This window comes from Littorina saxatilis, linkage group LG7 (assembly GCF_037325665.1).
Source record: "Littorina saxatilis isolate snail1 linkage group LG7, US_GU_Lsax_2.0, whole genome shotgun sequence".
NCBI classification, from domain to species: domain Eukaryota; kingdom Metazoa; phylum Mollusca; class Gastropoda; order Littorinimorpha; family Littorinidae; genus Littorina; species Littorina saxatilis.
This window is the reverse complement of record NC_090251.1, coordinates 6,464,996-6,478,604: the sequence shown is the minus strand read 5'-3', so window position 1 is coordinate 6,478,604 and position 13,609 is coordinate 6,464,996. Positions and strand designations below refer to the sequence as shown.

Here is a 13,609-nt window from a genome sequence, read left to right as displayed (position 1 = left end):
GTAATCTGCGACAAAAAGACAAAGCGTTGCTTTCGCAATGCTGTGACCTGCACTGCATCTTTAAGGTACAATTCGCCAGAAAACGTTCCCACACTGTCTTCTCAGTTTGATTGTATACCTTTAACACGGTCATCGCGAGGAATATCAGATGTCTGTGAAGATTCCGTGCTACGGTTTGTGAGAGCTGTACGTACATTGTCAAGCACTGTAAACGATCAAATACACCTGCGGGACAGTAATCTGACACCATCCATAAAGAATCATTTCACATTAATTCTCTCTTTAACGCCATGACACCAGAACCCACGTTTAACTTCTATTTGTAAGCATTCCTTTTATGTTTTAATGTGTGTCTGGCGTTTTTGGACCCTGCTTTGTTGAAGAAAGAAAACATGTTTTCAATCCGGTTTGTAGGGAGGTATGTGAATGTCTGTGTAAGATTCATCACTATTTACAAATGTAAAGGTACCTTCCTTGTAGTGAATCAACATTAATTTGATCTGTCCAGGCGATTACCTGGAATAAGATCATCTTCCCTGTACTCTTTATTGCATTATTCAGTTTGATGTAAAGCGCGGAGAGCGTGGGTTAACCCCATGGTTCGCGCTATATAAGCTTGCCACTATTATTATTATTATTATTATTATTATTATTATCTATGTAGACTATATAGATAGGTTCTATGTGAATGTTTTAGGCTTGATTGTATTTTGTATCTTGATAGTTTATTTGCTTATCAACGGTATTTCAGGGTGTTTGTGAGTATGTTTGCGCGCGCTTGCGTACATGCGTGCTTGCGTGCGCGCGCGTGTGTGTGCATTATTCCTCCACCTCTATGTGTGTGTGTGTGTGTGTGTGTGTGTTTGTGTGTGTGTGAGATCTTGCGAGAAGATGCGATTAATCAGTCTTCATTATAATGATTCCACTGAGAGACATAGCAAACACTCACAGAGCGGGGTTTATTAAACCCCCGGTATAGTTTTTGTTGAATTAAACTCGTAACCGACAACCTCTTGATCTGAGAAATTAAGCAATCAAAATAAAAAGTTTTACTACACACAGGAATCAGCGAGATTAAATGTTTACCATACATGTGGAAGATCACTTCCAATGCACTTGGACAAATATTATGGCGGTCAACAAAATCGTTTTGATTGGAGGAAGGTCTCTTTAAGGGTATCTATGCAGACATCATGCCTTTCGCGAATGTAATCTCCGAATTGAAATCTGAAGCCAGTAACAAAATAAAAATACGTGACTGAAATTGTATAGATAATTGCCGTTACGACGCTGGCGTAGTTTACACAAGCATGTACATTCTGAGTCAATTCGAATTTATGTAAATGATATGCAATGCGGTAATATGGAGAACAACGGATCAGCGATCGCTCAGAATAGGGGCATGATACTGAATAGATGACCGAACCCATAGGAACGTCTTTCTGAGCTAGTGAACGTGTAACTTTTTTTAAAAACATTACGTTAATATTTCACCGAATGTTTTGCAAGGTGCTGGGAATCGAGAGGGAGCTGAGTGAGTATGTATGTGTGTGTGTATGTGTGCATGTAGGCGCGTATTTGTGCATTGCTTCCCATACAACTACTGGACAGATGTTTATGAACATTTGCGTAAGAATTCTTCCAGATATATATTCCCATACTTATTTTAATTTTCTTGATAAAATTGTTCGAATGACGATATCGGTCCGTTAAAAAGAGTTGAGGCGGCACTGTGGCGACCGCAATTTTTAATCAAATTCATTAACATTCCTGTAAAGCAATCTTTGACCCGGTCCAGATTATGAGATAGCATTCCAGCCTGGAAGCTTAACAATTGATTTATTAATTGAATATCTATTAATTAAATATCGCTTTCGGTAACTCTTTAGTTCTGTATTCCTCCTTGACTGGCCAAATCTACATTCACACTTTCTTTGCATCGATTGGTTAACTCAGTCAATTCTGTAAAACATCTATGTAGAGATGTGTAGGCAAAATACCCTTTACTAGCCGTCGTAAATTCAAGATGTTAGGTATAGCATCACACAACACTTATTTTTCAGTTTACATTCTTGTCTCCTTAAAACTTGTTTTCCCAAAACTAAAAAACAGAAAAACAAACAAACTTACAAACACACAAACACACACATTAACATACAAACACACTTTCAACTTTATGCACGTGGAAACACGACGAAAGGATTGTGGTTTTCAAAGAATACCAAAAATAATCTAAAGCACTCTTACACGGAGGGTGCATTGACCCAAATACCGGCACGGTTGGCCTAGTGGTAAGGCGTCCGCCCCGTGATCGGGAGGTCGTGGGTTCTAACCCCGGCCGGGTCATACCTAAGACTTTAAAATTGGTAATCTAGTGGCTGCTCCGCCTGGTGTCTGGCATTATGGGGTTAGTGCTAGGACTGGTTGGTCCGGTGTCAGAATAATGTGACTGGGTGAGACATGAAGCCTGTGCTGCGACTTCTGTCTTGTGTGTGGCGCACGTTATATGTCAAAGCAGCACCGCCCTGATATGGCTCTTTGTGGTCGGCTGGGCGTTAAGCAAACAAACAAACAAATTGACCCAAATTTGCTGCAAAAAATGGATGTACTCTGTCAGCTGTGCGCTTCTTTTTTAAATGACTATCTTTGACCTTTTGCACGCAATCTCCGGGAGAAAAATCTTTGGGGCTGAAGTTCCCGACGTTTATTGCGCAGTCTGTGGATTAATTAGTCAATAGTTCGTGAAAGGGCAACACACTGCATTTTTTTGCTAATGAGACGAAGAGCTTGCTGTAGGTGCTAGGTCTGTTCTATTTCGTAACTTCTCCCTACTACTCCCCCTTGCCCCCCCCCTCCCCCCCCCCCCACGCCCTCTGTCTCTCCCTCGGACTCTGCTTCTCTGTTTTAGTCTCAGTCTGTCGGTTTTGATCTCTGTGTCTGTCTTTCTCTCCCCCTCAATAAGATTGTACTCAGACTTTTTGTGTGTTTTTGTTTGAATAGGTTCTTCTTTAGGGTATTTTTGTCTCTTTCACCGTTGTGTCTTAGTTTGCAAATAGCCGTGACCCTATGCTGAACGATCCTTCAAGTAAATACTCATTTTTCGACGTAGAGCACTCGTGAGCCCTCGAGTGATAATTCGTGAGTGCTTTGTATGAGCGAGGTTTTATGTCTGCGAATGTCTGTTGGAAAGTTTCTCTTTTATTTTGTACGTTCTTAATGACACTTTCAGGGCAAATATCGTAATGACACGTTCAGGGCAAATATCGTAATGACACTTTCAGGGCAAATATCGAAATTGATATTGTACGAAACCTTCGTCTTATTCTAATCTGAAAATCAGTTCAAACAGGCAAGCAGAAAGAGCTACAACTAGTTACGGAGGCGCGGGACCAAAACGTACTTAAACCTTCCTGTTGTTGTTGTTGTTGTTGTTGTTGTTGTTGTTGTTGTTCTTCTTCTTCTTCTTGGTCTTGTTGTTGTTGTTGTTGTTGTTGTTGTTGTTGTTGTTGGTGGTGTTGTCTTCTTCTTGTTCTTGTTCTTGTTTTTCTTGTTCTTGTCCTTCTTCTTCCTGTTCTTGTTCTTGTTCTTTTTCCTAAATGGGCTGAAACTCCCACGTATACTCGTGTATTTTGCACAAGCGGGTTTTAATTGTATGACCTTTTTTTTTAACCCCGCCGATAAGGCAGCCATACTGCGATATCGGGAGATGCACTTTTAGCATCAACCTTGACTATCACACCAGCGTTAGAGGTATGTGTGTTGCATTCGGCTTGACGTTTTGTGAAGGTTGTTGCACCTTTCTGACTGTACTCGGTGTGTTTGCTAGAGGCGTGGATTTGCGTTATAATACTACTGAACATGTTTGAAGTTTGTTCCCAAGTGCCATCGTGTGGGTATTTGCACTATAGAAAGACTTGAGATATTTGAGTTTCGAGGGTTGTTGAGGATGTGAACTGAATTTATTTGGTTTGTAGGTCTCCCAACGGTTGTAGCTCGCGTGAGGTTATTTGGGTCTTGTGAGACCAAACATGCATGCCAGTCACACAGGCAGACAAAACAACTAACAAACAATCAAACGGACACACAAGCAAACAACCAAACAAACGAATGAACGAACAAAAAACAAACAAACAAACGAACGAACGAACGAACGAACGAAAACAAGGAAGCAATGCAGCAAACAAACGCACAAAAACACTTTAAGGCAGAAATAACGAATTAGAGACAGAAAAAAAAAGAATTACAGAAAAAAAGAAAGAAAGTAAGAAAGAAAGAAAGAAAGAAACAAACAAACAAACAAACACGCAAACAAAGAAACAAAATGACATACAAGTAAACAAGCAAACAATCACACTCCTTACAGTGGGAATAGAATGACTGCAACCTTACCTTCTATTCAAACGAGCTCTTAACAATAAATGCTGCCTTGAAACACACTACTGCACACTCACAGCAAATACAAACGTCAATAATGTGTAGAAAATATCAATTTGATTTAACTTTTGTTGTCAACTTTCAGAAGGAACGAGTGAGAATCCCTGCCTCAGACCATGCGTTGCGGGAAAGACCATGACATGTCAGTTCAACTTCACCCTGGAATGGTACCGAACTCTCTCCAAGGTAACTCTTTACTTCAAAATAGACGAATCCGGAAATAACTCTGTCGGCTTTGTATGGGTTGTGAAAGAGTGAATGCCCTTGCTTTTTACTCGGACGGACCACAGGCGGAAGGTATCGTTCATCGCACCAACACTATCATCATAAGACTAGTAGTGTTGGTGCAGTGAACGACACCTTCCGCCTGTGGACGGACAATGGAAGAGAGAGAAAATGTAAGTTTTACGCCCTCACGGCAAAGCCATTAGGGGCATGTTACACGGGAAAACCCGGCTTTGTATGAAAAATAAAAAATAAAAATGCAGGGGGGGGGGGGGGGGGGGGGGGGGGGGATGTAGACAGCTGGCTGCCGGCTGCTAGAGGAGACCTGAAATGGGCTAGGGACCGGGTTGGGTCGTCTTGGGTCAGTGCTGAAATGGTTACTTTATTGGCTGTTGGCCGAACGGACACCCGAGCTTCATATTTTTGCATGCATGTATTCGTGTTTCCAAGGCCTGAGGCTTTCGCTGTGACCCTGGGATCTTTATCGTGCGCATGCGTGCACACGGGGGTGTTCGGACACCGAGGAGAGTCTGCACAAAGTTGACTCTGGGCCAATCACTAGCGAGGGGTGTGTCGGACACACATTGGAAGGGCCAATCACTAGCGAGGGGTGTGTCGGACACACATTGGAGGGGCCAATCACTAGCGAGGGGTGTGTCGGACACACATTGGAGGGGCCAATCACTAGCGAGGGGTGTGTCGGACACACATTGGAGGGGCCAATCACTAGCGAAGGGTGTGTCGGACACACATTGGAAGAGCTTGGCCAATCACTAGTGAGGGGTGTGTCGGACACACATTAGAGGGGCCAATCACTAGCGAGGGGTGTGTCGAACACACATTAGAGGGGCCAATCACTAGCAAGAGGTGTGTCGGACACACATTGGAAGAGCTTGGCCAATCACTAGCAAGGGGTGTGTCGGACACACATTGGAAGAGCTTGGCCAATCACTAGCGAGGGGTGTGTCGGACACACATTGGAAGAGCTTGGCCAATCACTAGTGAGGGGTGTGTCGGACACACATTGGAGGGGCCAATCATTAGCGAGGGGTGTGTCGGACACACATTGGAGGGGCCAATCACTAGCGAGGGGTGTGTCGGACACACATTGGAGGGGCCAATCACTAGCGAGGGGTGTGTCGGACACACATTGGAGGGGCCAATCACTAGCGAGGGGTGTGTCGGACACACATTGGAAGGGTCAATCACTAGCGAGGGGTGTGTTTTAAACACGTGGACCGGAGCACGTGTGAAGTTATTTGTCCTAGGAAAAGCAAGGGTATTCCTTTTCACAATCCATACAAAGCCGACAGAGTTAGTTTCGGACTTCGTCTATTGGGGTTTAAGTTCCCCAGTTATCGTGTGTCTATATATCTATGTTTTTGTCTGTCTGTCTGTCTGTCTGTCTGTCTGTTTGTCTGTCCGTTTCTTTCTCTCTTTATTTATTGACTTTCTCACTAGCATTGTTACCCATTCAAGGCATGCCATATGACACTTCCACGAATTGCAAGTCTTCGCTTTCAGCAATATAATAATGTCTTTGGAACAGTGACAATGTTGCTTGATCAACCCGTAATTTAGCAGCATAATTCATGTCACCTTGTTCTCGTGAATGATTTTCGGACCGTGGCCATAGCACAGACGTGTTGGCAACATGCGAAGTATTACGTTTTCTTCGTATCCACGATGTCAGTCACAACCGTTTGCTCAATAGACTGGTCATTGCTTGCTTGCTTGCTTGATGGGATGAATAATTAACTTTGGTGCGTGCAGGCGTGTTACGACTGTCCGTTCAACGTGACAGACTGCTACAGAGAGGAGTGTATTGCTGGTGACGGCAAGATTCGTGCTGTGCTGGCCATTAACAGACAGGTGCCTGGTCCTCCCATAGAGGTAAGACTCTATGTCTGTGTGTCTGTGTGTCTGTGTGTGTCTGTCTGTGTGTTAGATTGCTACAGACAGGAGTGTATTGCTGGGGATGGCAAGATTCGTGCTGTGCTGGCCATTAACAGACAGGTGCCTGGTCCCCCCCATAGAGGTGAGACTCTATGTCTGTGTGTCTGTGTGTGTCTGTCTGTGTGTTAGATTGCTACAGACAGGAGTGTATTGCTGGGGATGGCAAGATTCGTGCTGTGTTGGCCATCAGCAGATAGGATCCTGATCCCCCTATAGAGGCGCGACTCTCTGTCTGTGTGTCTGTCTATGTGTCTGTCTGTGTGTCTGTCTGTGTGTCTGTCTGTGTGTCTGTTTGTGTGTCTGTCTGTCTGTCTGTATGTCCGTCCGTCTGTCTGTCTGTCTGTCTGTCTGTGTTTCTTTATGTCTGTATATCCGTCCGTCTGTGTGTGTGTGTGTGTGTGTGTGTGTGTGTGTGTGTTTGTGTGTGTGTTTGTATGTCTGTGTGTTAGATTGCTACAGACAGGAGTGTATTTGTGAGGATGGCAAGATTCGTGCTGTTCTAGCCGTAATGTTCGCTTGCGCCTCTAATCAGTAGGACGTGTACATTTTGATTAGAAATCTCTCCTTACATTGTTAATCATCAAACACACTTCGCTGGGAATAATAAGAGCTTAAGTTATATAGTGCGAACCCCAGTAAACTTTGCTCTCTGCGCTTAACGTATTATACTATGAATAAAACCATACTATTGAAACATCAAATACATTTACATTCTAACAAAATAACGTAACAATAAACTTACAGCAACACATTCTCCCCTTATGGACAATACCATGCCATAGATGCACAACTCACAATAAATCATATACAAAATAAATTGAAAAATCTCAACTTAAACACACACACGAACACACACACACACACACACACACACACACACACACACACACACACACACGCACACACACACACCCACACACACACACACACACACACACACACACACACACACACACATACGCACACACAGACAGACAGACACACACACACACACACACACACACACACACACACACACACAAGCACGCACGCACGCACGCACACACACACACACACGCACACACATACGCACACACAGACACACAGACACACACACACACACACTCACACACATACGCACACACAGACACACACACACACGCACACACACACACATTGTGCCACTGTGACACAACACACATCATGTACAGCCATATCTTTGAACAGGACAGGTAGATTGTTGTCTATTAGTCCAGATAGAGTTTAAACAGGTGGGTTTTAAAGCGGTTTTAAAGGCGGGGGTTGAGTCCATGTGGCGAATGTTATGGGGGAGGGAGTTCCATTGTTTAGGGGCAGCATAGGAGAAGGACCTGTGATCAAAAGATTTAGTTATAACATGGGGTCTAACCTCGTGCTGCTCAAACACTGTGCCAATATCACACGGAGGCTCGACCGGGTGGGGGAACTGACAAGTATTTATTTAAAGCTTCATAAACGGGCGGTACAGTTGGATGTTACTATGAGTTATTTCTAATATGCTGACTGTTAGCAAATGATAACAGACATGTCGAGAAAAAAAGATATCAAGCATGAGCCTTTTAGGCGAATGCTGATATCGTTTGTGAGACATGTCTGTTATCATTTGCTAACAGTCAGCATATTAGAAATAACGGTTTTATTACCGTTTAATTCGACCAAAAGAAATTTCGAAGCGACCCCGCGAACTAGACAGAACAGCCGCAATGGGAACTGGAGCGCTCCTACCTGATAATGCCTGTCAGTCAAAGAATTCTCGTGACCTGGGTCAGCCAATCAGAGTAATACACCTTACGTGATGAATATTCACAGATCAAATGCGTTTGACACACAACAAACCATGTTGAACATGCGTTTCGGTTGCTTCGCTTTTTCTTGTTGAACAGAGAGCGATAGATTAAGAACCGACTCCAGACGGATGGGAAATGACGTAAAGATACATTTGACGTAAAGCGAGTGACGCAATTTCACTTGATTTTTCCGAACTTTGATAATTTAGATTTCAAGTGAGCGGGTCAGCATTGCACACTCAGAGGATGGGCGGTGCCTCGCTGTTCGGTAAAGCACCCACCGACAAAACTCGCTTTTCGGTATTTTTTAGATAAAGAGAGTATTATCTGACAGCATTTGAAGTGTCATTCTTTAGAATAAATCACACTGATATTGCTGATTTAAATTTTTACTTTGTCTTGTTCATTTTTAGCTTGATAAACAAAAAGGGTCCCTGCCTGAACGTTTTAACATTTAGAGGGTCACCTAGAATCCGTCCTGATTGGTCAAAAAGCCATATGGGGCACTGAATTGTTAATAAACACGGATAACGGGATGTTATTCTTCCACATCTGCACCGGACAGACACACAGACAGAGAGGCAGACACAGGCACACAAAGACACATTCAGGAACGCAGTCACACACACAGACAGACAGACAGACAGACAGACAGACAGACAGACAGACAGACAGACAGACAGACGCAGGCACACACACACACATACACACACACACACACACACACACACACACACACACACGCACGCACGCACATGTACGCACGCACGCACGCACACACACACACACACACACACACACACACTCTCTCTTACACACACACACACGCACATACATACACACGAACGCGCAACATCGGTGCAAGTGACACACCTTCGGCTAAATGGCGTAGCAGCAGAAAACGTTTCTTTCAGGTTTCAGACTCCACATGCACCCATGCACCCGAAATGAACACACAACTGGAACTATGAAGCGGTTTTTTTTATTTTAATTTCTCTCTGTTATTTCCCCTGTGGCAGTATAACATGTTTTAAAGGTAAAGGTGAATAATGTAAAAGCCTGAACAGATTGATGCTGATGTACACAATGGATAACACGGTAAACAGTAAGTGTTTTCCCTTGAGGTTGGCAGCGGTCTCTGTACACAGATTTATTCAGGTATGTCCAAATATTAAATTGTTTGACTCAAGCCGTTTTTCAGCGTATTTCGGTCCCTCTGGGGTTTGTTGGCTTTTCGGGTGAATACACACACTTATCAGGGACCTATATTTATATATAATATTATTATAGGTCTATGCACTTATGAAACAAGCGGAGTTTTTGTATGTGTGGTGTCTGTGAACGCTCGTACAGGACACTCGCTCTTTTTTTCGATGTATATATAGGCTACACACACACATACACCACCCACGCACGCACGCACGCACGCACGCACGCACGCACGCATGCACGCACGCACGCTCGCACGTACTCACGCACGCACGCACGCACGCACCCAAACAAGCCCGCACGAGAGCACACACACGCACGCCCCCCCCCCATACACACGCGCAGACATTGTTTAACGTGCCACGTCACGTGTGGAGATATAGCCGGACGGACGGGCGGACAGAATACACATGTCAGGCAGGCAGACACACAGAATTCGTCTTCACTTGAACATATCTATTGGCGCTATCAATCAAGTGTGTCGCAGTATCTGTTTTTATTTTTGGTCAATTGACATTCACTTTCCAATCTTAGCACCACCCTCTCGTCTGTCCACGTCAATGCACTGGCACCGACAACACGCCTCCAAGAATTCGGGTCACGGGTAATATGTTTCACAGGTGTGTGAGGGAGACGAGGTAGAGATCGCGGTGACCAACATGTTGGAGTAAAGACTGTCCACGTCACTGACACAGGCAACACGTCTTTAAGTAATGGGGTCACGCTTAATGCTTGTCTTTGACAGGTGTGTGAGGGAGACGAGCTAGAGATCGCGGTGACCAACATGTTGGAGGACGGACTGTCCACCTCACTACACTGGCAACACGTCTCTAAGTAATGGGGTCACGCTTGTCTTTAAAAGGTGTGTGAGGGAGACGAGCTAGAGATCGTGGTGACCAACATGCTGGAAGACGGACTGTCCACCTCACTGCACTGACAACACGTCTCTAAGTAATGGGGTCACGCTTGTCTTTGACAGGTGTGTGATGGGGACGAGCTAGAGATCGCGGTGACCAACATGTTGGAAGACGGGCTGTCCACCTCACTGCACTGGCAACACGTCTCTAAGTAATGGGGTCGCGCTTGTCTTTGACAGGTGTGTGAGGGAGACGAGCTAGAGATCGCGGTGACTAACATGCTGGAGGACGGGCTGTCCACGTCACTACACTGGCACGGGCAACACGTCAACAACGCGCCCTACTTTGACGGCGTGGGTCAGGTCACACAGTGTCACATCCAGCACCAGGAGCGATTCGTGTGAGTGGAAACATTGCTTGTTTAGTACTTGATTGATTAATAGATTGATTGATGGATGAATGGATGGATTGAATGATTGATTGATCTTGATGTATTTATTGATTGATTTAATGATTGATTGATTGGTTGGTTGGTTGATTTAATGATTGATTGATTGGTTGGTTGGTTGATTGATTGACTGATGGATTGATTGATTGATTGGTTTTGAGAATGCTTTAGACGTGGGGCATATCACTCAGGAGCGCATCGTTTAAATCCAAAGAAATGTCCACTCTGTTTAATCTTATTTATTCATTGTAATTCATAAATATAATCCTTTAATTTCTGCCACAATAAAACGGGGTTTAAAGCAGCTAGCTCGATCATTGGTGTCTACTACATGTTCTATGCACGCTTTTTCAGCTACAAGTTCCGCGCCTACCCCGCCGGCACCCACTGGTACCACGCCCACACCGGCATGCAAATGGCTGATGGAGTGTTCGGCGCCTTCATCGTACGCCAGCCCACAGGGTACGACCCTAACGACGCGCTGTACGACCACGACCTGTCGCCCCACACCGTCATGCTGTACGACTGGCTGCCCGAGCTCTCCATGCCTCGCTACCTGACTCTCATGCACGTGTACGACGGTTCTCTGCCGCACAGCATCATGGTCAATGGCCGCGGCCGGAAGTACAACGTCACCAACGCGTACAACCTGGTGGAGACGAATCTGACGCATGCGCAGACGCCTCTGGAGGTGCTACACGTGCAGCAGAATCAGAGGTACAGGTTAAGGGTCATCGGGGCGTCGCCTAATTGTCCACTGCAGGTTCGTGTTTGTTCAAGTTTTGTGGGTGTGTGTGTTGACGTTGTATGGTTTAATGATCTTTACACCCCCGGTATAGGGGTGTGTATAGGTTTCGCTCGATGTGTTTGCTTGTTTGTTTGTTTGTTTGTTTGTTTGTTTGTGTTCGCAAATAGATCTCAAGAATGAACGGACCGATCGTCACCAAACTTGGTGAACAGGTTCTATACATTCCTGAGACGGTCCTTACAAAAATTGGGACCAGTCAAACACACGGTTAGGGAGTTATTGGTGGATTAAGATTATACAGGGACTTATAGAGGGACATCTTCATGGTCAAAGAGAAATAACCATTCTCACTCAGTCACTGCCACCAACTGAGAAGGTTATTTCCCTTTGACGGGGGTGTTTTTCCTACCTCGTAGGAATTTCTTGTTTTGTGTGTGTTTATGTGAATAAGTACTCTTGTGTGTGTATGTGCGTTAGTTGTCACGTTTTTTCAGTGTTAGCTTCAAAGCTTAAGAACATCACGGTGAAACCTTGTGTAACACTTAAAGCCGCTGTCCATCTAAGAGAAAGTATACTCTCGGCAAATGCAGCTTTGGTAGAGTAAACCAGGCTAGATACGCGTTCCATGCGAAGCGAACATAGCTGAAGAAAATGATTCTGCTATTTTGCAAAAGTAACTTTGCCCCAAAATCTCATTCAACTAATGAAGCAGCCAGACCGATGAATTAGCCAACATAATTATGTCCCTGCGAAATGATGCCTTTTGCAACCAGACACATTGCTGCTGTTTTACACTATGGTTTACTATGGTTTACGTGTGTGCAGGTGTCAGTGGACAGTCACCAGCTGCTAGTGGTCGGTGTGGACGGAATGCCGCTGGAACCCCGCGCTCTGGACGCCTTCATCCTCCACCCTGGTCCGTTAGCATTTCACAGCACAGCATCACAAAACAAAACGCAGTAAAACGCAACGAAACGCAACGCAACGCAACGCAACCCAACCCAACCCAGCACGGCACAGCACAGCACAGCACACCACACCACACCACACCACACCACACCACACCACAACACAACACATATTGTATTGCATCGCATCGCATCGCATCGCATCGCATTGCATTGTATTGCATTGTATTGTATTGTATTGTATTGTATTGTATTGCATCGTATCGTATTGTATTGTATCGTATCGTATCGTATCGTATCGTATCGTATCGTATCGTATCGTATTGTATCGTATCGTATCGTATCGTATCGTATCGTAACGTATTGTATCGTATCGTATGGTATCGTATCGTATCGTATCGTAACGTATTGTATTGTATCGTATCGTATCATATTGTATCGTATCGTATTGTATCGTAACGTATTGTATTGTCCACCAGGCGAGAGGTACGACATCGTGCTGACGGCAGACAAAGATGTGGACAACTACTGGCTGCGAGTGATAGGTCTGGGCGACTGCGCTGCCTCCAAGTCTAACGGGGCCGCCATTATTCGCTATCACGGCGCACCGGAAGTAGAGCCTACCGCGAACACCAACACACAGAGAGACGGCATTGTGAGTTATCTGCACTTGCTTGAAATGACCTTCTAGTTTTGAAAATCTTTACACAATGCAAAAAGCCTGAAAGATGACAGCTTTCCAACAATGCAGCAAGATCGTTTGACGCACTCTCTTACTATTGTGTTGTGACTGAGGGAAACACATACGACATAAGACATAAGATCATTTATTGTCCATACAATTAAACAATGGATGGAAAAGTGTGGTTTATCTGCTCTTAAACAACCAAACAACATATGACCAAAACTAAGAGATAAAAACATACGAAATGGGGAGAAAATAGTTTTTTAATATGATTGTCGGTGTATGGGAACGTCAAAGTGGCCAAATCTCTTATACTTTTTTTTGTTTTTTTTTG

General features: G+C 44.5%; 1 protein-coding gene across 1 annotated transcript in view; it reads left to right on the top strand.

Moving 5' to 3' along the window:
• Window positions 1-13,609, top strand: part of LOC138970566 (uncharacterized) — a 35,441-nt gene that overhangs the window by 9,711 nt on the left and 12,121 nt on the right. Inside the window, exons 2-7 of the mRNA XM_070343032.1 lie at window positions 4,520-4,620; window positions 6,433-6,552; window positions 10,726-10,886; window positions 11,289-11,697; window positions 12,508-12,598; window positions 13,070-13,245. Of these exons, the coding sequence (XP_070199133.1) occupies window positions 4,520-4,620; window positions 6,433-6,552; window positions 10,726-10,886; window positions 11,289-11,697; window positions 12,508-12,598; window positions 13,070-13,245 (1,058 nt within the window). The remainder of the gene's footprint in view (window positions 1-4,519; window positions 4,621-6,432; window positions 6,553-10,725; window positions 10,887-11,288; window positions 11,698-12,507; window positions 12,599-13,069; window positions 13,246-13,609) is intronic.